The 25,654-nt window shown below is 38.9% G+C and overlaps 1 protein-coding gene, 1 long non-coding RNA gene and 1 pseudogene across 2 annotated transcripts; all 3 read right to left on the reverse strand.

Annotated features, from left to right (window-relative positions):
• Positions 1-2,469: 2,469 nt before the first annotated feature.
• Positions 2,470-4,014, reverse strand: LOC121759415. The gene is made up of 2 exons (XR_006041656.1): positions 2,863-4,014; positions 2,470-2,776 (listed from the first exon to the last, which is right to left on the reverse strand). It is a non-coding gene; the product is annotated as an uncharacterized LOC121759415 (long non-coding RNA).
• A 14,132-nt stretch (positions 4,015-18,146) lies between these two features.
• On the reverse strand, positions 18,147-19,893 carry LOC121758339 (annotated as a pseudogene).
• On the reverse strand, positions 19,835-24,173 carry LOC121757710 (G-type lectin S-receptor-like serine/threonine-protein kinase At1g11300). The gene is made up of 2 exons (XM_042153212.1): positions 23,951-24,173; positions 19,835-21,012 (listed from the first exon to the last, which is right to left on the reverse strand). Exons 1-2 carry the CDS (start codon positions 24,171-24,173, stop codon positions 19,835-19,837), a joined length of 1,401 nt encoding a protein of 466 aa, XP_042009146.1.
• Between the last annotated feature and the right edge of the window lie 1,481 nt (positions 24,174-25,654).

Raw genomic sequence — 25,654 nt, forward strand, 5'->3', positions numbered from 1 at the left:
CTCACCCAATTAGCTTTTTACTAATTAAATTGAACCCACAATTTTATATAAGCCTATATTGGAATATTACAAGCAGCCACTACAGAAGTAATATTGCACTACCTTTCCAAATCCGAAATTACAAGTATTCCGGGTTTCCTTTATTTGCGTTCAATTAATTTCCCGTGCTTAAGATAGAAACATCCATTAATTAATTAATGTCTGCTATGAACTTAATTAATCAACATATTTAATCTCCAAGAGTGGACTTAGCAAGAAACTCTTATTTATTATTCATAGAGTAATCAAACTCCAACTAGATAGGTTCCGAACAATAAAACCGTGTTTCGATCTCCTCTTGTTGATGTCATCAAACGAGACTCTCCTCGCGTCCGATTCAACGTAATAGCAACCCTAGCACCGCTAGATAATGATCACCACTACACAATATACCTGGATCGTTGGGTTATGAAAAACCCGCACCTTTGGTAAGTCAAAGTAGTAGATACTCAATATCGTATGCTCAATGCTAACGTGCATTGATTAAGAAATTATTATCAAGACCTCGTCTTTCAGTAGATAGCATAAAGACTCGTCTTGCTGTTAGATCCATTCAGTGCTATAACACACCAACGTCATCTTATTTCAATAAAGCTTAGAAATAATCGGACTGACATTGCAACCTTTCACGATAGGTAGTCTAGGCCTATCTGGGTTGTGAAATTCTTCTTTTTCTTTGTTCAGAATTGACCGTGTTACCTTAAAGTGGACGCCCACAACCAGTCTACTAGAACAAAGACTTAGACTTTGTAACTTTCTTATACATTTAAATATGCAATAAACAACCATTAAATGTAAAGCATAACAACATTATGACAAAAATAATCTGTTTTATTCATTAGGAAATAACAAGTAGAGTTTTACAGTATCCAATCACTCGAAAGGTGATTTCTAGTATACAAAACCCTAACACCGGCCACCTACCGGAGAGCGGAGTCCGCCATCCGTTCCAGCCAGTTTGCTATCGTAGTTGAAGAAGTTTATCCGTTCTATTGCTCCTAGGAGCCCAAACAATCTTTTCTTTTGTGTTGTTTTCATGAATGCTTAAGTTTTAGTACTTATTTGCCTTGCTTTTGACATCGATCTTTGTTAATCTGTCATTGGAAACATCGTTTGGCTTGAATACTGTTAGTTCTATGTATTTCTTTTGGTTTATTTTGAATTCTAGCTCACTTATGATTTCTTTCTACCTAGTTAGATAGATCTAGTAGTTTTACGTTGATTTTTGTTGTTTACGTGCTCGAATCTGCCTAGTTAAGTTAGATCTAGTGTTTTTTTAAGTTTGAAAGTTTCAATCGTCATTTCTTATAAAGATGCATGGATCTCTGTTATGTTCATTTCCGCCACCTTGCATGTTAGTCAGTTTAGGTATCCGTTGCTTTATGCATGATTTAGTTGTCGTAGTTTAATTTCTAGTTTAGATCTGGATTTTGCGACTTGAGATTGTGTTTGATCTGAGTTGTTAGAGTTTGATTCCGAGCATTCATCAATGGAGTCTTAATTTTCTGGTCATTTTCGCTGCTTGGTGAAAAAGACCATCACAATCTAAGTTGGGACCACTTTAATTTCTAGTTTATGCTTTAGTTGTCGTAGTTTAATTTCTAGTTTATGCTTTTTGTCCTTCCACCTTTTCAACTTTTCTGCGGATTTAGGTAGTTAGTTAGTCAGCATTGTTTGTTATTCCTTTTTGGTTTTGTTTATCCATTTATAGTAATATTTCACTTTTCACATGCACCTCAATAGTCCAGTTCACCCATTTACGTACACATTCCATTAGCATGAATCATTCAGAGTCTTACTAGTCAGGATAGGTGAAGGTCCCAATTTATTCTACGCCTAGTTAAAACTCAATCCCAAAGCGTGGTAGCAAACCAACCCTTCCAGAATGTCATAGAAAGTGTATAACGTCTACATCCATCTCTATGGGATCGATCATTTACTCCACTATACTAGCCAGTAGAAGTGGGTTGAGGTTTTTGATATGGAAAGTTAGATGCATGCCCAACGACACAACTAGGTCTTGGCACCCTTCTAACCAGTTGGAAGCATTCACTTACGAATCTGGTCAGCAACCAATTAACTCTCATCACAGTACAACGCTCACACTAACGTACACATCCCGCAACATGAAGCACTGGAACCTGCCAAGAGAATGCGTGCTAAAAATTGATAATAAAATATGTCGATCGCAGACTGACCAAGCAGATTGACTGGACCAAACTGATCAGGCAGATTCGCTAGACCTATCTGTGTAATAACCACAAATTAAAATTTCCGAGACTTATGAAATTAAGTTGGAAACGTAGAACAATTTCATCGTTTCGATTAATTAATGTATGATGAGTATACGATCCTCAAACCCATTTTTGGGAAACGCGATTTATAAGGGATACAAAACGAGAAATTTAAAGAAAGAGGATAAGGATCGAATGAAGCGAAAGTGTATCCATTTATTTCTTAAGTAAATGAAATACAATGTATAAATCTCAAGCTAAGTCTTAGATTACAAATAATTGATGATGGAAATTTAGGAAACAAAATACACACCAACTTTTATATAGATTTGCATACATGTTTGGAAAGAAAGGGGAAGACTTCAAAGTAGAAACACTACTCTATTACAATATGGAACTACTAGCTTCGGGCCGCTTTTAGCACGGATTTCGGCCCAGATTTTCGACGGCCTGTTGGGCCGAACCAAAGAGACTGCAGCCAGAAGGGATCGGTCTCCCTGTCCCTGCCAAACACAAACCATTAGACAAGAATGCATAAGGAATGGAGAGGTTAAACAGCCCACACTAGAAAAGGGAAGAGTAGTACTACCTTGCCAAAAGTGAGGAAGTGCTTGGGCTGAAAGAAGCAAGCCCAGCCGGCATCTCCATCCCAGCCGCTGCAGGTACCTGGCAAGGCTGATTTTGGGCAGCTCATACCCCATCTCACCTCTGCCATCGCTGAGAAAATTACCTACAAATCCCTGCCAACCATTGTACACCTGCCACAAGGGACAATTGCTATAAATGAACAAGGTACTAAGCAATTACAAAATGCCAAAAGCGGTTAAAAGAGCTGCAGGATGTAACAAGAATGCAGCAACTAGATTGGACCCTACGAGTACACCCCTCCCCTATAAGAGAACCCCTCCATGCTCACCCAATTCCCTTCACATTCCCACAATGTTCCAGCAGCAGAACAAAGCAAAGAGAGAGTTCATTCTAAGCTCGGCCGGAGATCCCACAACCTCACAGCCCATTTCTCAGTAGGTAACCCCACAATACACTCTTGCATCATTTAGGGAAGGCACCATAAATAGTCAAGAACTTAGAATCATAGAAGCATGATCACTTAAGAAGCCATAGAAATAACCAACAGCCAAACCATAACAGTCAGTAGGGGAAAAGCGTAGCATATCTATGTAAGAGTTCATTACAGTGAGCTAAATTTCTGCCAAGGATCATAACACAAAGCTCCTGGTACAAACTAATTAGATGAACAGTAATCGAACTCTCACAAGACCAAAGCTTGAACATCACCAATAGTCATAAATCGATTTTACATAGCTTTGCCAAATGAAACCTACGAACCAAGCTAAGCATTAAAGGGCAGAAAACTTAGCTTAGAGGAGGTCGTCTGTCGGTGGCGCTACGTCACGAGGGAAGGAGCGGCGGCTGTGAGGCTCGCCGAGAGCGGGGATTTGGCAGCAGTGCAACGAACGCCGGAGAGAGAGATCATAGAGGCGGTGCTGAGCTGTGTCCGTGGAGGGAGGCGACGCCTTCTCTGTCTCCGAAGGCGCAAAATCCGCCAAGCTGGCAGTGACACGGTGTCGACGCGGCCGTGAGGAAGGCGAGCCATTTCCGGCGACGAAAAGAAGAGAGAGATGCGGGCGATGAAAAAAAATGGGAGATGGATTTAGGGTTTTTGAAAATTGATTTGGGAAAGAGGTGAGAATGAGGGAGAAACCGACATGGTGAAGGGAGTGTTTTTTTTAAAATTTGGGCTCTTTTTTTTCAAATTGATTTGGCCACGATTTAAAATCAATTGGGCCCTTTCTTTTTTTTCTAAACTGAACTTGGGCCATGGAATTTTAATAGATTTGTGGCCATGGGATTTAAATCACTTGGGCCATAAGAAATGTGGGTAAATTTAATACCTTGTCAAATGATTATATGAATTGGATTTTTGCCATTTAAAAATCCAATTAACCGGGAAGCCCGAGAACTAAACTAAGAATGGGATAACAATAATATTTAAATCATAGCATGAGCTACAAATTAAAACATTAGTATGACAAAGAACATTGAATTTAATTTATAGATCCTCCTAATATTTTACCAAATTAAATAATGGATAGCCGCTATTTAATTTCGCGGAAATAAAGTTTAAGAAGCTTAGAATTTAACCAATGCTCGAAAAAAATTCGGCAAGGTTCACACTAAATTAAATCACTTGATTTAATTTATACTCAAGAATTTTATGGATTTAGGAAGAAGAAAATAAAAATAATCACACACTTAGGAATGCATGCACGCTAATTAAATAATTACTTAAGCATAACTTAAGTACATTATTTATTATAAAGGGACGTCGTCGTAAGGCAAGTAAAAGCAAGTCAAGGAACGCTCGTTTGAGAATTTAAGCAAACGATGTGGGCTTTTCTTTCAAAATTTGATTTTATGTGAAAACGTGAATATTTTTGAATGAGTTGTCATGCCATGTTTTGTTTATGATTACCTATCTGTTGGCTATGCCAAGCAAATTAAATCGAATTCGGGTCCCAGTAGGGCCGTAAACCCTACTCGGACTAGTGTACACATAAGGGACCGTGCGCTAGCGCTAGAGTTAGCCGGTCCAGTGACCGTCGTGGAATGTGGCCACATTCCCGGTTCACACCAGATCAGGTATGCTATGATATGAGATGTTATATGACTGCGCAGTCAAACTTATGAAAAGATAAAGGTTTTAGTGACCGGTGATCATTTTAAGAAAAATCCTGCGCTCACTCAAGTTTGGCTGACAACTAAATAAGAAATGTTTTCGGCAATGAGCCCACTGAGTATACCAAATACTCAGCCCTGCATGTTTGTTTCTCTTAACGTGCAGGTTGATCATGGTCGGAGCGAGGAGGTGTTGGGGAAGGTCTTATAATAAGAGGCTAGGTAGCTGATTTAATATGTCTCCACACATATTACTTCGTCTTGGAACCTTCCGCTGCAAGTTTAAGAATCGTTTTTAGAAAAGACTATGCACTCAGTTAATTACTCTGAATTCGATGAAGTTGTACCCTTTTCGCTATGAGACATTGTTTCCCTTGAATTAAGTACTTATTTACGATGAGCTTGTGACCATTTAATTAGTTTAGTCGTGAAATAGCTACACTTTCTATTACTAGGGAGTTGTGGTCGTGACAATCTGCGTGTCATCGGATGCGCAATCCAAGGATACTTTCAAAACCTTAACCCGCAAATACTATTAATTAGTATATGGAAGTAAGGATCGAATCCCACAAGGATGGAGGCGAAAAACATGTGTTCGGGACATTTTGGTAGGTTTTTTGCTGCTACCACGCAAACTAAGTGGGTTAAGAATCTACTTGACTTAGAAGATTAAACAGGGGACTCTACCTAACGGATCAACTAGACGGCTAAGCACGGTAATATGCATGAACGACTAAACGTGCAACAAACATTTAAATATAAGATTAAACAACCAAGAGCACCTGCAACACTAGACCATACTGGAACTTTTCCTAAAATAGACAAACAAAGTTTAAAAGTAAGTGGGGACCAATTTTCCTAAAATGACTGGTTTGGTAGAAAAGCTGTTAAAGGCAAAAGCAAAAAACAAGTTTGGATCTGATTTCTAACTACTCTCTACTTCATCTTCTTCAAACAGCCAAGTAAAAACAGAGGAAGAACAGAGCATTGAACACCATTGACGAAGAAAAAACAGAGCATGCTTCAAAATAAGACGTGAGCGAGGAAATTTAAACTAAGAACTACCAGATCATGCAGATCTAAAATAAAGAACACTAGATCTACAAAATCAAAACACGAACTAGCATGGATCTACGGAATCAGACATTAACAAGCTAGATCTAAACATCCTAACAACTACAAATGTCACACCCCAACCCCTATGATGTATATACTTATAATAAATAAATGCAAATTAAAGTAAATAAATCACATATCAACTACATGACCCGAAGGTCCATTGCCATTGTTTATAACCCGAATGTCTCATTGCCATTGTATATCATATATATAACCCGAAGGTCCATTGCCATTGTATAATATGACCCGGAGGTCTCATTGCCATTCTATATCATATATATGACCCGAAGGTCCATTGCCATTGTATATGACCCGTAGGTCCATTGCCATTGATATCAGATTCAATGCAAGACCGTCACAGATCCTCTTTAATCCAATGATAATTTCAATGTGTTGAAAAGTAAAATGCGGAAAAAAATAAAACTGAAGAACTCTTGAAGACTACATTGTGATTGATTTTTGTATTACTTGAGATACATTGTACATTCTTATTTATAGGATTAGAGGAGTAGATGTGCCAAGAGACATATGAACTTGAGACTCTACCATAATAATGATATATTACCTTAAGACCCTAAAGGTACTCTTTCTCACAATCTTGAGACTCTCAAATTTTCTGTTTTCAATAATCCCCCTCAAGTTAAGTATCTAGTTTTTCAACACTTAACTTGCACGATCTTCACTTTGATAAATAGTTTATACTCAGTACTCAGGAGTTCTTCACTCTTCATTGACAATTTATGCTCGTATCATAGAGCTTCTTTAATTCATCATTGATAGTTTATACTCATATCAAGGAGTTATATTTTTTTTCATAGAAAGTTTAGGCTCTTATCAAGGAGCTCTTCATTCATTATTGAAAGGTTAGACTCGTTTCAAGGAGATCTTCAATTTTCTGTTGACGGTTTCAACTCTTGTCAAGGAGCTCCTTAATTTTTGGTTGACAGTTTTAGCTCGTATCAAGGAGCCATCTTAGACAGTTTTAACTTGTGTGAAGGAGCCATCTTCGATAATTTTTGCTCGTATCCAGGAGCCATCTTAGACAGTTTAAGTTCGTATCTAGAAGCCACTTCATTTTTTTCCCTACTGACAGTTTTTACTCATGTTGAGGAGCTTACTGATCTTTGGACTAAATTTAATTTGCAGCCCAAAGCTTAATTTTTTGGAGGACCATTCCCAGCCCATTCTAGCTCAAACTATGAGCCCATTATTTTCATTTTTTTCCTTCTTGAGCCCAATAACCACTAGGTCCAAATTACTTCTCCTTTTTGGAAACCCTATAAAATGAAGACTAACACCATCAACCTCATTTCTCCTTTATGGCTCCCTTCTCAGTGATAGACTATCAAGGCACGCCACCTCTGCCGAGTAACCACTGAAACTTCGAATATCCTCTGCTCTGTAGGTCCTTCTTCTCCGGCTAACTTTGGTTGGTTCATTCCTTTGCATGGAGGGGCATCTCTACGGGCTCCATTTGGAAACACTTTTCCGACCTCCAATTTTATATCCTCAAACTCTGTTGGGATTGGTTGATTACACATCAATAGATGCTTTATCACTATCCAAAGCTACAACTTTTCCAAGTCCCTCTACTTCACGAGCATATCTCAAAGCTCTAAGTGAAGGGGTTGGCAGCGGAAGTGTGCATCAAATAAATCAGATAATGAAAGCGATCTATTTAGCAGATTATTTAGACAAATTCTTTTGGCGCAATTATCACATATATCTTGCTCATAACTCAAATAAAATCATGCTTTAAGTATAATTAAAACCTAAAACATGCTTTTCTACGTATTAGCTATTTTACCTTGATGATTCTCTAAAGAATCGAAGATAGCTAACGCATTCTCCACGTGAAGATCTTGATTACTAAACCACAGATCTTCTGACTGGTTCCCGGACTGTATACTGATATCAGGGTGGGCTGATCTCACCAGAATATTATGACTTGAATAAAGAAGACAGAAATTCTATTTCACAGAGGAGAGTTGAATGAGAAAATTTCATCCCTCACATTGTAGGAGAAGGAGACGAAAATTATGAATAATATTAAGTGTGTTTTCTGTCTCATTTATTCTCCTATTTATATTAAGTCACATATTGATCCCAGACAAGGATCTATGGAAGGTTTTCGATATGACCTCCCCCAATTAGCTTTTTACTAATTAAATTGAACCCACAATTTAATATAAGCTTATATTGTAATATTACGAGCAGCCACTACAGAAGTAATATTGCACTGCCCATCCAAATATAAAAATTATAAGTAATCTGAGTTTTCATTGTTTGTCATTTATTTCTCGAGCTTAAGATAGTAACATCCATTAATTAATTAGTGTCTGCTATAGACTTAATTAATTAACATCTTAATAATTCCAAGAGTGGACTCAGCAAGAAACGCTGATTTATTATTCATAGAGTAATCAAACTCCAACTAGCTAGGTTACGAATAATAAAGTCTTATTTCGAGCTCCTCTTGAGGACTTTATCAAACGAGACTCACCTCGCGCACGATCCAATATAATAGCAATCATAGCACCGCTAGTTATTAATCACCACTACCCAATATACCAGGATTAATCACCTCTTCCTTTTCTTTTCTTCTTGTTTTCTAACCCTTTTATTTCTCTATAATGAAACTAAACTTTATTATTCTCTTTCCTCTTCTCCCCCCTCCACTGTTTACTAACTCGACGGAATTTTTGAAGATGGTTATCCTAAAATTATTCAATTAAAGCTATTGATATGAATCATAAATAACTTAAAATAAATGTCAACATGCTAATTTTAATACTCCCACCGTTCGCAAATAGGGGTCCCGTTTTTCTATTTTAGTCCGTCCGCAAATAGGAGTCTCTGTTCACTTTTACCATAAATGGTAATAGAGTCTCACCTTCCACTCACCCATTCCACTCACATTTCATTTAAAACTAATATATACAAGTGGGACCCCTATTCCACTAATTTTTTTCCACCCACTTTTTATAACATTTCTTAAAATTCGTGCCGCCAAAAAATGGGACTCCTAATGGTGGACGGAGGGAGTAGTACTCATTTAGAATAAATATTATATATATTTTTCCATGCAAAAATTACTTCTTATCATTCCATGCATACACAAACATTATTACACGTACACACGCATACTTGTATATATACACAAACATATATTAATTTTCATTTAATTAGTTAAATCGTAATTTTAATACTAATTTACTTTTTTTATACTATAAAACACAATATAATATATAATAAAATATAAAACTTGATACAATTGGATTAGGGATGTCACAACCAATTGTGAAAAGCATCTAACAAAACATAAATAAAGCTCAACATCATCAAATCTAACAAGAACTCAAATGTAAACTTCCATAACAGCATAAATAAGATCAGATCCAAATTCCAAAACGATAATATCCAAACTAACAACGAAATAACTGCGAAATTCTTAAGCTAAGAGGTTCAAAGCACCAAAACGTAGCAAGACAGAAATTAAAGATTGTATCTTTGCTCCTCGGAGCGGTGGAACCACGATTACAAACTAAGAACAACCAGAACTAGGATTTCCCCTCTAAGCGTAGAGGCATAGAGCTTGAAACTGGAGTTGGAGTGGACTTTTGTAGCTAAGAACTCTATCTAATGACTACTGTGTGACTGTGTCTAGAATGGTGAGCTCCCAAAGTCTGCTATCTTCCTTCAATGTTGGTCCATTTATATAGGGTGGCTTGAGGTTCAAATCCCTAGGGTAAGCATTCCATGATTTGACATTTGTACCCTTAAAATTAATGGTATCTTCGAGTTCTCTCTCCTCTGTCCTACTTCTTGCCCTGCCTGCTCCTTCTGATAATTCCCCTTGACAAATTAGGCGGCTTTTTGGCATTCTCACTCCATTTCTGCTCAATCTGCGTCTGCTCGGTCAGTTTGCCTGATCTACTTGATCCAGCAGCAACCTGCACACTTAAACTCAAATTTGTGTGCATTATCTCCCTTGAAAAGCATATGAATTCACCCAATAACTTATGCATGAAACGAGCCTTATCAAGCATCTAGTGACTCAATGGTCAGGATATGTCTAGGTCCCATTTTATTTTGCGCTTAGTAAAACTCAATCCAAAAGCATGGTAGCAAACCAACCCTCCCAGAATGTCATCACAAGTGTATAACGCCTACATCCATGTCTATGGGGTCGATCATTTCCTCCACTATACTAGCCCGTAAAAGTGGTTGAGGTTCTTTTATAGTGAAGATAAACACAGACCCAACAACACAACTAGATCTAGGTACCCTACTAGTCAGTGGAAGTATACACAAACAAGTCTAGTCTAAATCTGATCACTTCACTACCGTATGTTGATATAGAAGTTTGTCAAATGGGGATTTGATACACTATATAGTCTAAAGGTTGTCAAAGTACGAGATAGGAATTCCCGTATGACTGAGAAAGTGGTTATATGGGACAGGCCACCCCACATAACTCGAATCTCGGTAGCGTCATTGTCAGACAAGAAAATTTATGACTCTAGTGAAATAGGTTTAGAAAGGTCGATTAGAACGTGTTCTAATAAAAAAATAAAAATAATAATAATAACGAGCTCATTCGAATTGTGGGAAAACATGGTGTTTAGCTAAAAGATTGTATAGAAAATGTTTAGGTCGAGGGAGGAGGAGGAGGATGAGGGGAAAGGGAAAAAGGAAGGCCATTGCAGGTGAGTCATTGCAGGCGGATGGGGAGGGTGCGGAGGAGCATAGGAAGGGTTACTGTCCGGAGGAGTGCACTGCTATTGCAAAGGCGTGGGTCTCTATCGTAGATGATCTCGTTCGGTCGGATAATCAGACAACTGATGGGATGTGGAATCGCATCCAGCTCAGCTAGGACCAATTTAAGACAGATGGTGCGAAGTTCCTCTAGCCTGACGAACTCCAGAAGAAATGGGAGTAGATAAAGGTTGTCGTCTCTAGATTCAGCGGCATCTATGACAACAATGTACGCAGGATAACCCAGTGGGCAGACCATCGAAGACGTAAAAGAGTTGTCTTAACAACAGTTCCCTGAGCCCCAGAGATCCGCTCGTTTTAAGTATTGGGAGGCCCGTGTGGTCCTGAAGGATTCTCCCAAATTCTTGCCGAGGATGGCTGCGGGCTTCCGGAAGCAGATGGGGCTCGGTGTCTCTGGCGACTGATACGCTCGGATTTTACACTATTTTAAGGCCTTTATTTGGTCTATTTTTAATGTCAAAATCACAATACATGTCCATATTTTACATATTTTCTCTATTTTAGTATTTTGACGTGTTTTGTGAGATTTGTGCATATTTGAGCCTAAAAAGACAGGAAAAAGTCGAAGGTGGAAATCTGGAGCATTCGAGATGCCCAGCGGTCCGCTGCAACATGCACAGCGTCCGTTGGGGCACAGCGACGGCCGAGCTATTAGCGGTCTGCTCCGGAGAAAGTTTTACTGAAACGAAGAACACGTCCAGCGACCGCTAGGGAGTGCGCAGCGACCGCTCGAAGAGTTTCCGAAACTACGGAATTATTCACAGCGACCGCTGCAACATAGTGTAGCGATCGCTATCTAAGAGGCAAAGGTTACAGATCAAGGTGCAGCGGCCCGCTGCGAAAATGCGGCGCACGAAATTGACCTACTTTTTCCCCAAGATTTACCAAACTTAGCCATTTTTTGCCTTATTTGATGGAGCTCGATTTTCCCTCTATAAATAGCCCCTCAAACCTCTTCATTAGGATCTTCTTTTTTCCATATAATTCTATAACATAAAATTGAGAGAGTTCTTCATTGTGCAAGAGGTTGAAGAAGGAATCAAGAGAAGATCAAGGCTACAAGGATTCAACCTTTAGGTTTTATTGCTTTAGTTCTTATGTTCACTTTGTTTTCTCTTTATTCTATGTTTTTAGCTTATTCAATTATGTGTAACTAAATTCATAGGATTCTAGGGATGTGTTAGTAACGACTTTGGTTATACAATTTCGTTTCCTATTTAATATCCGTTTTGTTTTTACTTGGTTTTTTCCCTAAGTTGTTCCATAATACTTCACATTTGAGTGACACATTCGGTGATGATTTAATATAACTTGCTACATAATTGTGAGAGGAGGTTGGCGAGTTAGATTCACTTAGTAGACACTACAATTAGCGTCCCTTAAAACGACACTGTTACTTGAGAGTGAGGACTTTATAAGGGTCTTAGGAGCTTTTAGGAGTTACGGATCTAGGATTGACAACCCTAGTGTTAGTAATCTACGCTTGTACTTCATGGGCAAAACTTATGTGACTCATTCTATAACCATAACTGTGACACATCCCTGGAATTCTCTTATCTCTCATATTTTTACCTCTTTAATTATTTGCAATTAGTTGTTTTATTACTTTCAAACTGCTTTTAGTTTTCAAAATCTCCAAAATTCTCGGTTTTCCAAATAGTGAACGAAGCTTAGTAGAAGTTAGCCAGTCTGTGACTTTATTGCCCATGTTCGATATCCGGTACTGACCTTTAGCTATACTATTATACTCTATATACTTGCAGGTTTATTTAGTGCTAATAAAAAGTGCATCAGCGACTGCAGCAACGGCGGTTCCATTAACCCTGATGACGCAGTCGATGAGGTGTCTCCCCAGTTCCCCACCGATGTCTTCTAGTGGGCCAGAAAACGGCGATGCAGATGTCGAGAGGATCGACCAGCGAGTGCACGCCTGCCCAATTGAGGGCTTAAAATCCAGAGCTGACCGATGGCCTCAAGATCCAAGCGGCACGATGCTGCAGTTGAACGCGACAACTAATTAACCCTAAATTCAAGAGAGAGTTGTATCTCAGGTACACTCAGATTTTGCACTCTTTTAAAGCCATTATTTGGTTTGTTTTGAGTGTCAAAGTTGCATTACATGTCCATTATTTGCATATTTTACCTACTCCCTTCGTCCGCCATTAGGAGTCCCGGTCACTTTTGCGCACTCGTTTTATAAAAATGATAATAAATACTCTCTCCGTCCTGGCTCTGATGACGCAGTCGATGAGGTGTCTCCCCAGTTCCCCACCGATGTCTTCTAGTGGGCCAGAAAACGGCGATGCAGATGTCGAGAGGATCGACCAGCGAGTGCACGCCTGCCCAATTGAGGGCTTAAAATCCAGAGCTGACCGATGGCCTCAAGATCCAAGCGGCACGATGCTGCAGTTGAACGCGACAACTAATTAACCCTAAATTCAAGAGAGAGTTGTATCTCAGGTACACTCAGATTTTGCACTCTTTTAAAGCCATTATTTGGTTTGTTTTGAGTGTCAAAGTTGCATTACATGTCCATTATTTGCATATTTTACCTACTCCCTTCGTCCGCCATTAGGAGTCTCGGTCACTTTTGCGCACTCGTTTTATAAAAATGATAATAAATACTCTCTCCGTCCTGGCTAAGTTGACATATTTCTTAGCCGGCACGGGATTTTAGGATTATTGATTAATGTGTTTAATTAGAGAGAGAAAAGGTAGGTGTAAGTATTAAATTAGAGAGAGAAAGAAAGATGAATATTTTAATATGAGTGATAAAAACTGGTTGAGTGTATTAATTGGAGAGAAAAAGTTTCTAAAAAAGGAAATGTGTCATCTTATTTAGGACAAACTAAAAAACAAAATGTGTCATCTTAAGTGGAACGGAGGGAGTAGTTAAAGTGGAGAAATGGTAATGTAAGATAGAGAATAAAGTTAAGAAGACTCTTATCAACATTATTCTCTCTTTTACTTTATCATTTCTCCACTTTAACTATTTATTATCATTTTTATAAAACAAGTGCGCAAAAGTGACTAGGACTCCTACTGGCGGACGGAGGGAGTATTTTGATATTTTGACGTATTTTGTGAGAAATGTGCAAAATAGAGCATAAAAAGATAGTAAAAAGTCGAAGATGGAAATCTGGAGTATTCGAGCCAGCCAGCGGTCCGCTGCACCATAGCCATCGACCGCTGGCCGCTATCAACCGCTGCCCCTGTAGAGGTCTGCTTCGGAAAATTAGAGCTAAAAAGAAGAACATGCTCAGGGACCGCTGATTTAGATCCAGTAGCTACGGAGTAATTGCTAGAGACCGCTGAAACAAGTGCAGTGACCGCTGGTCGAGAAACAAAAGCTACATGATGATCTACAGCGACAGCTGAACAAAGTGCAGTGGCCCGCTGCGTGACGTACGTAAATTGCCATATTTTCTCTCCAAGACTTACCATATTGTGCTAAAGATTGACCATATTGTGGATTCGATTTTGAGGCTATAAATACCTCCTCAAACTTCACCAAAGGAACCTTGTGCTGCATAATTTCCAGAGCATAATATTTGAGAGTTCCTTCTACTGTTTATCAAGATCCAAGATGTTTGAAGTGTGGATTCAAGAGAAGATCAAAACTACAAGTTTCTACCTTTGGGTTCTATTGCTTTAGTTCTTATTTTTTTTATATGTTTCGCCTACAAACTATGTTTTTAGAATCATATGTAACTAAACTCATAGAATTCTAAAGATGTGTTAGTAACGACTTTGTTTTATTCGGTTCCTATTTATTTAATATCCGTTTTGTTAATTACTTTCCTTCTATTCTAAGTGTTAGATAATTGCTTCATATTTGAGTGACACATTCTATGATGATCTATTGACTTGCAACATAATCGTGAGAGGAGATTTGCGAGTTAGAAGAGCTTAGTTGGTGTTACAATTAGCTTCCCATAAAATAGCACTGTTAATTGAGAGCGAGAACATTAAGAGTTTTAGGAGTTACAAATCTAGGATTGACGTCCTTAGTGTCCGTATTCTACTTTGTGTCGCATGGACAATAATTATTTGACTCGCTCTAGTAAAGTTTGAACTGTGTTAGGGTGTTGTAGTTGGAACTTATATAAACCATAACTGTGAAGCACATCCCTGGAATTCCCTTATCTCATCTGATTTTTCTCTGTGATTTTATCTGCAATTGTTTACTTGCTCTCTTGGTTTTTACAATAACTTTCAAAATCCATAAAACCTTTGTTCTTCCAAATAGTAGAAGAAGCCTAGTAGAAGATAGACAGTTTGTGATCGTTTTCCTTGTGTTCGATATCCGGTACTGACCTTTAGCTATACTATATATATACTCTGTATACTTGCAGGTTTATTTAATACTAATAAAAAGTGCATCAATCTCCTGATGAATCAGATGAATCGCAACATGGGGATGCCAATCGATGACGATGAGCAGGGCTATTGGGATGCCGATGGGGATGGTGGAGAGGACTCTGACGAGTGAGCCGAGCCGCTTGTTGAAGCTTGAATAAGGAACTCTTTTTTTTTATTGTAGTAGATGTTTGTTTTGAATCGTAGTAGAAGTTTTTATATTCCTGAAGTATGTTCAAACTTTCTTCGTTTTTGTCTATTTTTTAATTTTGTATTTGTTACTTCCTCCGTCCGCTAATAGGAGTCCCATTTTTCCATTTTGGTTCGTCCCTGAATAGGAGTCCCGGTTCATAATTACCATAAATGGTAAAGAGGCCTCACATTTCACCAACTCATTCTACTCACATATCATTTAAAACTAATATATACAAGTGGGACTCATATTCCACTAACTTTCTTCCACCCACTTTTCTTAACATTTATTAAAACCCGTGCCGGAATGGAATGAGACTCATATTCACGGACGGAGGGAGTATTTGATAAATGAGAGGGCTAAGCTAGGCTATGGGAAGGCTGGGGCATTGCCTAGGTTGTGACGGGGCTGTGATGATTTAGCAGGAAGAATTTTATGTTGGGATGTGGTTGGGTTGTTCTTATTAGTATTACTCTAACGTACAGAAAATAAGGCCACCCGCAACGCGTCAAGCGGGTGGCCCGTAATCCGTCACGCCGGGACGAGACGGCGGCATGACGCGTTGCAGCGCCCCGTCTCGTCCCCAGCCCGCCGAGCGTTCCGTCCCGTCTCGCCAAGCGCCAGCGCGACGTGCTGTGCTCCGGCGCCATGCGTGACGCCCACTCGCGGGCCCGCCGGCCCGCGAGTGGGCATCGTCACGCTGACGCAATAAATCATTTTTTAAAAAAAATCAAATAAAAAAAAAATAAAAAAATGAAAAACGGTAATATTACCGTTAATATTACTTTTTTTATTTTTTATTTTTTTACTCTATAAATACTCCTAATTCATCCTCGTTTCACACACAAATACACATCTATTCTTCCCAAATCATCTTCATTTCCTCTCCAATTTTCATCTAACCTCTCATCACAAAATGTCCGGCGACGGAAACTCTGGCGGTGGCGGTGGCGGTGGCGGCTCCGGCGGGTTCGACATCAACGCGTTCGGCGACTGGGGGGGCATGTACAATGTCCTGGGTGGTGGTTCCGGTTCGTCGACGCTGGGCACCCAGGGTTCGTCGACGCCGGGGGGTACCAACCACCCCATTATGATGTGGATGCATACGTCCGTCCCTCCGCCTCGAGGTATTCGCAGGGATTATCCCAGATTCGGGATGATTATTCCGTTGAACCCACTCCGGAAGAAGGCCGATGCGGTGGAGGAGGCCGAGGCGGTGGAAGCTCCAGGGCGGAGGCGGACGAGGAGGAGGAGGAACTAGGCCGGCATCCGTACAGCCCCAAAGAAACGCTGGCGGTGTACAACGCCTGGATCAGAGTCTCGTACGATCCCATCGTCGGGAATCAACAATCCCGGAAGTGCTTCTAGGAAAAGGTCACTGAGGCCTACCACGAGATTAAGCCGAAGGGGTCCCGCCGCCGCACATTTAAGATGCTCCGCGCTCACTTTGACCGAGTCGACAGAGAGGTCAAAAAATTTTGCGCCATCTACAAGAGTGAAGTGGCTCATTACCAAAGCGGAGCCACGAGAGCCGACATTCCGAGGTCGGCTTTGTGAGTCTACTTCGACGACACCGGCAAACAATTCAAACATGTCGATATTTGGGAGGTCGTCAAAGACGAGGAAAGGTGGGCCGGCGGTGTCCGGTCCAGCTCGGGCTCGACCTCGAAGCGCACGAAGCACACGACGGGTGGCCAATACTCGTCTAGTGAGGGCGGTTCGGGCAGCGCCGCACAAGAGTTTGCCTCACAGGAGGTTGAGGGCACGACAGACAATGCCGGGGGGTCCTCCCGTTGGCACCGTCGGCCGCAAGGGAGAAATGCGACGAAGGCGGCTAGAGGAGGAGGGGCCGAGCCGAATCAAGCCAGGCGGGCTCGGGGGCACCCTCGAACTCCCTAATGTCCATGTACATGACCGCCACAATGACGAACACTTCCCGCATGACGCCTCCCCAATACCAAGTCTATCTTACCGGAATTGAGTTTATGGCAAGACAATTTGGTATTCCACCTCCAGGTGGCTTCAGTGCACCTCCACCGCCTTCGGGGGATGATTCGCCGGCGGAGTAGTTTTTTTTATTTTCTATAAAATTGTATTTTAAATTATGTAATTTTTTTTGTAGGATTTTAATTATGTGTTTTTTTATTTTTTTGAATTTTAAGTTGTATTTTTATTTTATGTTGTAATTTTATTTTATTTAATGAAGTGTGTTTTTATTAATTGAATTTGGTTGGAAATAAAAATAAAAAATGAAATTAAATGAATAGTAATTTAAGAAACGGCTAAGGGACGGATAAGAGATGGAGGGTTGCAGGTTTCGTCCCTTAGTTAAGAGATGAGTAAAAAAGTACAATGTGGTCCATGAATAGTAATTTAAGGGACGGTTAAGGGACGGATAAGAGAGAGCGTTGCAGATGGCCTTACCTATTACATCCACATTATGCTTTCAATGAATAATTAGTTATTGTTTCTCGCTTTTTTTTTACCAAAATTATAGAATAATATTTTACACTTACAGACTTACAGGTATTTATAAATTATTTTAATGGCTACATTAAACATAAACATAAATATTCGGGAAAGAAGGAAATCCGAGAATAAGCTTATAAACTGTTTGACGCAAGTATGACCTATTACAGGAAAGGTAGTAATAAAAGATAAGTTGGCATGAAATGAAACATATATAATCACGTAAAGGCTGTGTTGCGCTTCGTGTTGTTGTCGATGACATCTGTTGGTGACTTACGGTATTGAGCTCATAAAAGATAATACTATAACGATACAATCGGAAATAGTATCATCTTCCATCAAGAACACTGAGAGTGAGTTCGTTTTGGTCTGTTGATCCAGGTCCTGGAGTCGAACCATTTTCCGCAAACACAGGCTGCTTGGGCAGTGGCAGCTCCACTATATCACGACTCAGCATCGACAGCACGATTTCAATGGAAGGCCTATCCTTGGGATATTCTTGCACACAAAGCAGCCCTATCTGAATCCATCGAACCATCTCTTCCTCCGTCTCCCTATCTGCGATGCATTCCTCCACGAAACTCAAACACTTACCCTCATTCCACATTTTCCACGCCTGAAATATAAAGATAAATCATTCAATGGCAGTGATTAGTTTTAAAAGATTATGACAAAGTTAACAAGTGCTTACAAATCCAATAAGGCTCAAGGACCATTCATCATTTAAATAGTGTGTGTTCTTTTTTCCTTTTATAATCTCCAACATTAGCACTCCGAAGCTGAATACATCAGATTTTTCAGAAAATCTGCCTTCCATTCCGTATTCTGGCGCCATGTATCCACTGTAATTATCTTACCATATTAGCAAAACTTGTTGATATATTAACTGATCAAGATATACTTACTATGTCCCCACGACTCTTGCAGTATTGCCATGTTCTTCATTGCCACCGAATATTCTTGCCATCCCAAAATCTGAGATTTTTGGGTTACACTATTGGTCTAGTAGAACATTACTTGGCTTTAGATCTCTATGAATGATCCTTAGTCTTGATTCTCTGTGCAGGTACAATATGCCTCGCCCAATGCCTTTGATAATGTTGTAACGCATATTCCAGTCTAACAACTTCTTTGTCGGATTTGTAGCATCTGTCCAGAACATATATATTATGAAAACTTTGCTGCTGAAAATATTTTTAGATGCTTAAGAACAATGAAATCGGTTGAACTGACCAAAGAGACAAGCGTCCAAGCTTTTGTTTGGCATGTATTCATATATCAGAATCCTCTCTTCGTTCTCAACACAACCTCCCAACAGTTTGACAAGATTCCTGTGTTGGAGTTTGGAAATTACAATCACCTCATTCATGAATTCTTGCATTCCTTGTCCAGATTCCGCTGATAGTCTCTTAACAGCGATCTCTTTCTCGTTTGCTAGAACTCCCTACCAAACACCATAAAATCTTGTTATTCATTCTAAAAAGTGAACCTTACAACCCTGTGTACCTTGTAAACAGGACCAAATCCTCCCCTCCCAAGAAGATTATCTTCGTGGAACTGGTTTGTTGCAGTAGCAAGCATCTTAAAAGTGAACTTTGGCAATTCACCAATATTAACTTTCTTTGATTCATTTTTTAGAACGATTGCAGTTGAATCTGTCGTGAACATATGGCCTGCTTCAAAGTTACTTGTATCTTGCGCTTTGTTCTCTGATTTGACCAAGAACACAATCATTTCAATAGTGACGTAGAGCAAATATATGTACTGTGTCAAATGTAATAATAGGTCAATCACCTTTCCTCTTGACTATTAACCACCAAGCAATAAACATCATAACAGATATGCAAACAAAACCCACAGCTACTCCAACTATGATGTACAACTTTCTCCTTTTGTTACTATCTGGATAAAGAAAAAGATAAATTACAAGAAAAATAAGCTACCATTAGCAAGTAAATTGTGAAAGGAAGTTACCGAATTCAGACGCAGAGAGACGGATGTAGAGATCAACACCAACACTACCAAAATCCTGAGTGTCAATCAAGATATCGCTCCAAAACATACAGCCAATGTTATCATAATAAGCATAAGCTATACAGGAGCAGTTCCCCAGACATGTGGTCCGACACTCGTCTTGAACCATAAAAGGCAAGGGTTTAGCAAAGTCCGGAACCTTCATATTCCGCAGCCTCTCAAATCCATCGTCTCCACACTGCAACTGGCTCTTCCTCCTACAACCATTAGTCCAATTCCCTCTCCTCCATTCATCCTCATTTGCAGGCTCAAAACCTCTCAAGCAACTACAAATAGGCGATTCGAGAGCATTGCAGCTACCAAACGCCCCACACGTTCCATAAACATCACACTCGTTTTCAGGACACGCCATCACCACGTCCCATTCCATGCCATTCCACGCCTTTCGGTTCAGACTTCCTGAATAATTCACGGTGGATATGATATGCCTATCATTCTGCTGGGGCGGGGTAAAGAAGAAATTTCCAGCACTGTCATTCGTGACTTGATTGAACCCATCTAAGTAGTTGTAGAACAATTTCTTTATCCCAAGGAAAAGCAGGTTGTTCCACGGCCCGCTTCTCCAGCGCGGGCGCCCCTCGTTCCAGATGTAAAGCTGCTTGGTCCCGCTAATGACGTCGAGGCCCATGGTGAAGCTCCCTTTCTCGGGGTCAGTGGCGTTTTTCCACGCCGTCAGCAGCACCTGCTTCCCGGTGTTAACGTTCTGAGTTAGCCTCATTCCCTGCACCTGAACATCCAGAGGTTGTGAGAAAGACTCCCACAACGTGTCTCCAGAGGCCTCTTCCCGTAAGACGAGATTGCCAGTGTCAAGGATTTGGACTACTGGATTGGTAGGAGAGGTGGTGAGATTGGTGGACCAGACGGTTTGATTAGTAGTCCCGTCCAAGACGACAAGATTGCCGTGTCGGGACAGAGTAACGGAGCCGGAAGAATCAGTGAGGGGTGTGTCTCTGTTGGCGACCCAAATCACGGTTTCTAGGGAGAAGGAGAAGAAGATGCCTAAGTAGCGGTTGGTTGTGTTTGGAGGTGTGAAGAATCCTAATTTGTATATCTGTTTTTGGGATGTGATGGTTTGTGGATCTTTGATCACTACACGTGCGGCAATGGTGTCATTTTCTTTGCTCAAACATGCAACAAGTACACATTGGATGATAAGAAGAAGAAGAAGAAGAATTGAGATTTATGGACAAAGAGTTGAGAGATTCTTGGTGTCATCTTGCGCTTATGATTTTGGTAGCTTGCAGTGAATGGCTTTTATGGTTGGTGGAATGGACTAATTTTACACCACTACTCGAATTGATAATTTTTCTAGATACAAGTTAATTTAGTTTTTTCTTTTTAATTATCGAATTAATAGAAATATAATAAACAGAAAAGATAAAGTATACAAGTAAAAAAAGAATAAAATAGTATAAATATATATATTTTTTTCCAAAAGATATGTCTCATTTAATTTGGAATGTAGTGATAAATAATATTACCTCTATACACCAATTATAATCTCATTTTGAATTGACACGAATTTTAATAAATTATTTGATTTTATAAAGAAAAATAGATAAATGGGTTAGTGAATCTCACTTTTTATATATTGGGTTTAAGAGTATCATGATTTATTTAGTTTAATGGTAGAGTGTATTTAACCAAAAAAAAATTAAATCGCCGACACGTAACTAGAGTAATTTAGGTTAGCGATGATAAGTAGAATGAAATGATGTTATGGTCACCAAATGGGGAGACTTTGAAAAATCAATATACGAGACTATGAATAATTATTTTGTTTGGTATTGTAGAAGTAGCATTTTTCTCCATTTTGCTGGACCGATGCCAATGTTGTCGTAGCGAGTCCGAGAATGATATGTATGTGTTTGTCTAGTAGCTCTAATATTTGCATAATATTCAAAATGGGTGAATTTGAACTAGCGTAAAACTTGGGTACAAGCGCGTATCTACGCGCAGAATTAGACGCGGTCATTATATGGTAATAATTATAATGTTTTTTTTTTTATTTTTAAAACAAATTCTTAGAAAATATTAATAAAACATGAATCTTATTCATATATATTAAATTTATATTAAATATGAGTGAAATAAATTAGTGGAATATGAGGTTCATTTATTAAAATTAGTAACTATAAAATGTTAATATTAGTTCTATAATAAAATAAGAATAAAATGAAGTGAAGCTTGTATTTGTATAAGGATGGGATTAGCATATGGATATTTATTCATACCACATTATGCATAAAAACTTAACCAGGATTTAGTTAATTTAGGGTTATTAATATTCACGTTCCAATTTAGTTTTTATGTGTATGCATAGTACTTAATTAGTTTTTTAAAATCCTTGGTCCATTAAAAAAAACTGTTAATTTGATCTTACCTTATTAGTTAGGTTTGGTATACTGAAAAGCATGTTTCGAGCACGAATCAGCACGAATAGAATCTTGTTTGTATACGAAAAACTCTACAATCCACTTTTAACCCGATTCGGTATTATTCGAGCAGTTTTCGCACGAATAGAATCACTAATATTATTACATTGTGTTTGCTTGTGCATTTATAAGATGTTTTATAAACATTTAAATGCATAAGAAGTAAACAAAGTCTAAGTCTTTTGCTTAGTAGACCGGTTGTGGGCGTCGTCCACTTTAAGGTAACACGGTCGGTTCTATGCAATGCTTTGCAAAAGAAAAAGAAGAATTTCACAACTCAGATAGGCTTAGACTACCTATCGTGAAAGGTTGCAATGTCAGTCCGATATTTCTAAGTCTTACTGAAATAAGATGACATTGGTGTAGTATAGCACTGAACGAATCTAACAGCAAAACATATCTTCATGCTATCTACTGGAAGACTAGGTCTTGATAAACAACTATTTCTTAATCAACATACGTTAGCATTGAGCATACATTATTGATTATGCACTACTTTGACTTATCAATTGGTGCGGATTTTTCGCAACCCAATAATCATGATATATTGGGTAGTGGTAATTAATATCTAGCGGTGTTAGGATTGCTATTATGTTGAATCGTGCGTCTGGTGAGTCTGGTTTGATAATGTCCCCAAGAGGAGCTCGAACAAGTTTTTATTATTCGGAAATTGGCCAGTTGGAATTTAATTATTCCATAAATAATAAATAAGTGTTTCTTGCCAAGTCCACTCTTTGAATTAATAAGATGTTAATTAATTAATTCCATAGCAGATATTAATTAATTAATGGACATTTATATATTAAGCGCGGGAAATAATCATTTAAACAAAAGGAAGCCCGGATTACTTATAATTTCGGATTTGGATGGGCTGTGCAATATTACTTCTGTAGTGGCTGCTCGTAATATTCTAATATAAGCTTGTATTAAATTGTGGGTTTAATTTAATTAGTAAAAAACTAATTGGGGGAGGTCATATCCAAAACCCCCCATAGATCCCTGACTGGACTCAATAAGAACTTAATATAAATAGGAGAATAAATGAGGCAGAAAGATTATTAATTTTAAACATGAAATTTCGTTCCCTCCACTCTCTAGAGTAGGAGTCGAAATTTTCAGCTCTCATCCGTAAGATTTTTCAGCTCCTCCTCCGTGAGGAATTTTTCTGTCTTCTTTATTCGAGTTATAGTATTTTGATAAGATCAGCACACCCTGATATCGAGATACAGTTCAGGAACCAGTCAGAAGATCTGTGGTCTAGTATTGAAGATCATCACGTGGAGAAGGCGCAAGCAATCGATGATTCTTTGGATAATCAAATCGGTAACTCTAAACCGTAGTATTCATGTTTAGGATTTACTTTCTTCAACCATGAATTATTTGCGTTCTAGCATGCAAATTATTTGTTTAACATGTGATTAATCACATAATCGGTCAAATAGATCCTTATCTGATTTATTTGTTTTGTACAAGTCTTCCGTTGTGCAAGGGGCACCAAATCCCAGCAATTAGCTCATACTATAAGATAAACACGCGATGGATGTTATTGTCAAGAATATAAGAATGACGTAATATATAACGCTATAACGTACCTCTACTATTAAGTCTTGCAAAAGGTTGAAACTCTAACTCAAGATCACCCCATGTCCTGGCCCGATAGCCGATAGTAATATGAGACGTTTTTAATACGGGTATGCAGTGGCCCATTAAAAGGGAAGGTGTAACCCATTGTCCTGCCAGAAGCTCACCTCCCAAGTGCTCACATTTGTACCTAAGAAGTGTTGCAACTACATGGCAGTAGTGAAAATCGATCATTGGTCATTATTGCAAATCTGTCCCTCCGGAACCAACTACACTGCCCCTATGAACACTTCGATTACTAAGTCTATACCCTGTTACCTACATTAAGTCTATACGACTATACCTACATAATAGTACTAGTACAAAACACTTTCTTTTGTCAATTTTCCGAATAAATATCATCTCTTGATTAATTTTATAATTTTATCAAAAGAAATTACGATCGTTCCTACTCCCTCCTCCATCACATCCAAAGTGATTGACTGTTTTTCAGCAGTTTTTAGAGAAAATGATAATAAATAGTTATAGTGAATAGAAAGTAAGAGATAGAATAATAGAGAAAGTAGAGTAAGTGAGAGAACAATAGAGATAAGACTCTCTTCTATATTATTCTATTTATTACTTATTTTCTGTTCACTTTAATTATGTATTATCTTCACAAAACTAACTGCTAAAAAAATCAATCACTCGAGTTGGGACGGATGAGTACTTTCTAAAGTGTAAATCATCTAACTAAATTTCGCAAAATATTGACAAAAATTTCGCAAAACAGAAATGAAAAGAAATAAACAAAAAATTAATAGCCATCATTAATGTCGCAGCGATATTTATTTTGATTTGGTGTAGATTTTAAGAAAATGGAAAGAAGAGGCGAATGAAAAAAATTAATGTAAATGAGTCTGACTTTATTTATTTATATAATTAATTATATACTGATGAATCATAAAAGTCAATCTAAGAGCATCCACATCGGAGAGTATGCAGCCGTCCGTCTGTCCGTGTCAGCGGTACGGAGACGCTGTCCGCCGCTGCGCTCGCGCTGCTGGCACGGCGCTGCTCGATGCATCGAGCACGTCCGTGCTAGCGAGCAGGCGACGTGACGCGTTCTGATTGGCCAACGGCATATCCGTTGGAAAATCATTTTTTTAAATTGAAAATAATACCAAAGAATAATAATAAAAAAATTCTCAATCCCAAAAAAATGGTCATTTTTTGGCCCATTTTTCTGTATTTTTTTGATTTTTTTATTTTTTTCCCTAAAATCATCTATAAATACACACATTCATCATCCATTTTTCATATCAAATAATCTCTTATTCATCTCTCATTCATATTTTTCATATAACTTATCTACACATTCATCTCTCACTCAAAACCTCAAATGGATTTCACCCATCTCATTGCGGAAGCGGAGCGCGAAGAACAAGAATACTACGAACAACATCGTGCCGCTTATGAAGCATATGTCGGAGCGAATACCCCCCTCCTCCTCAACCAACTAGATCAACTCGCCGCTACATCCATCGTGACCGGGAGGGAGCCCACGAAAGGCTCGTTGCCGACTATTTTTCCGACCAGCCGCGGTTTCCGGAAGATTACTTTAGGCGCCGTTTTCGCATGTCAAAGCGCTTGTTCATGCGTATTGTCAACACATTGTCCGCCCGTGTTGAATACTTCCAAACATGTCCAGATGCAGCAGGTCGACAAAGTCTCTC

This window comes from Salvia splendens, chromosome 12 (assembly GCF_004379255.2).
Source record: "Salvia splendens isolate huo1 chromosome 12, SspV2, whole genome shotgun sequence".
Lineage (NCBI taxonomy): Eukaryota > Viridiplantae > Streptophyta > Magnoliopsida > Lamiales > Lamiaceae > Salvia > Salvia splendens.

What these genes read in the sequence shown, in the direction of transcription:
- LOC121757710 (XM_042153212.1), bottom strand. Translation starts at nt 24,173, where the DNA reads ATGATCGATTTTCACTACTGCCATGTAGTTGCAACACTTCTTAGGTAC. An exon ending in TGCAAGACTTAATAGTAGAG is followed by an intron (nt 21,013 to 23,950) that starts GTACGTTATAGC and finishes CCGCACGTGTAG; the next exon opens with TGATCAAAGATCCACAAACC.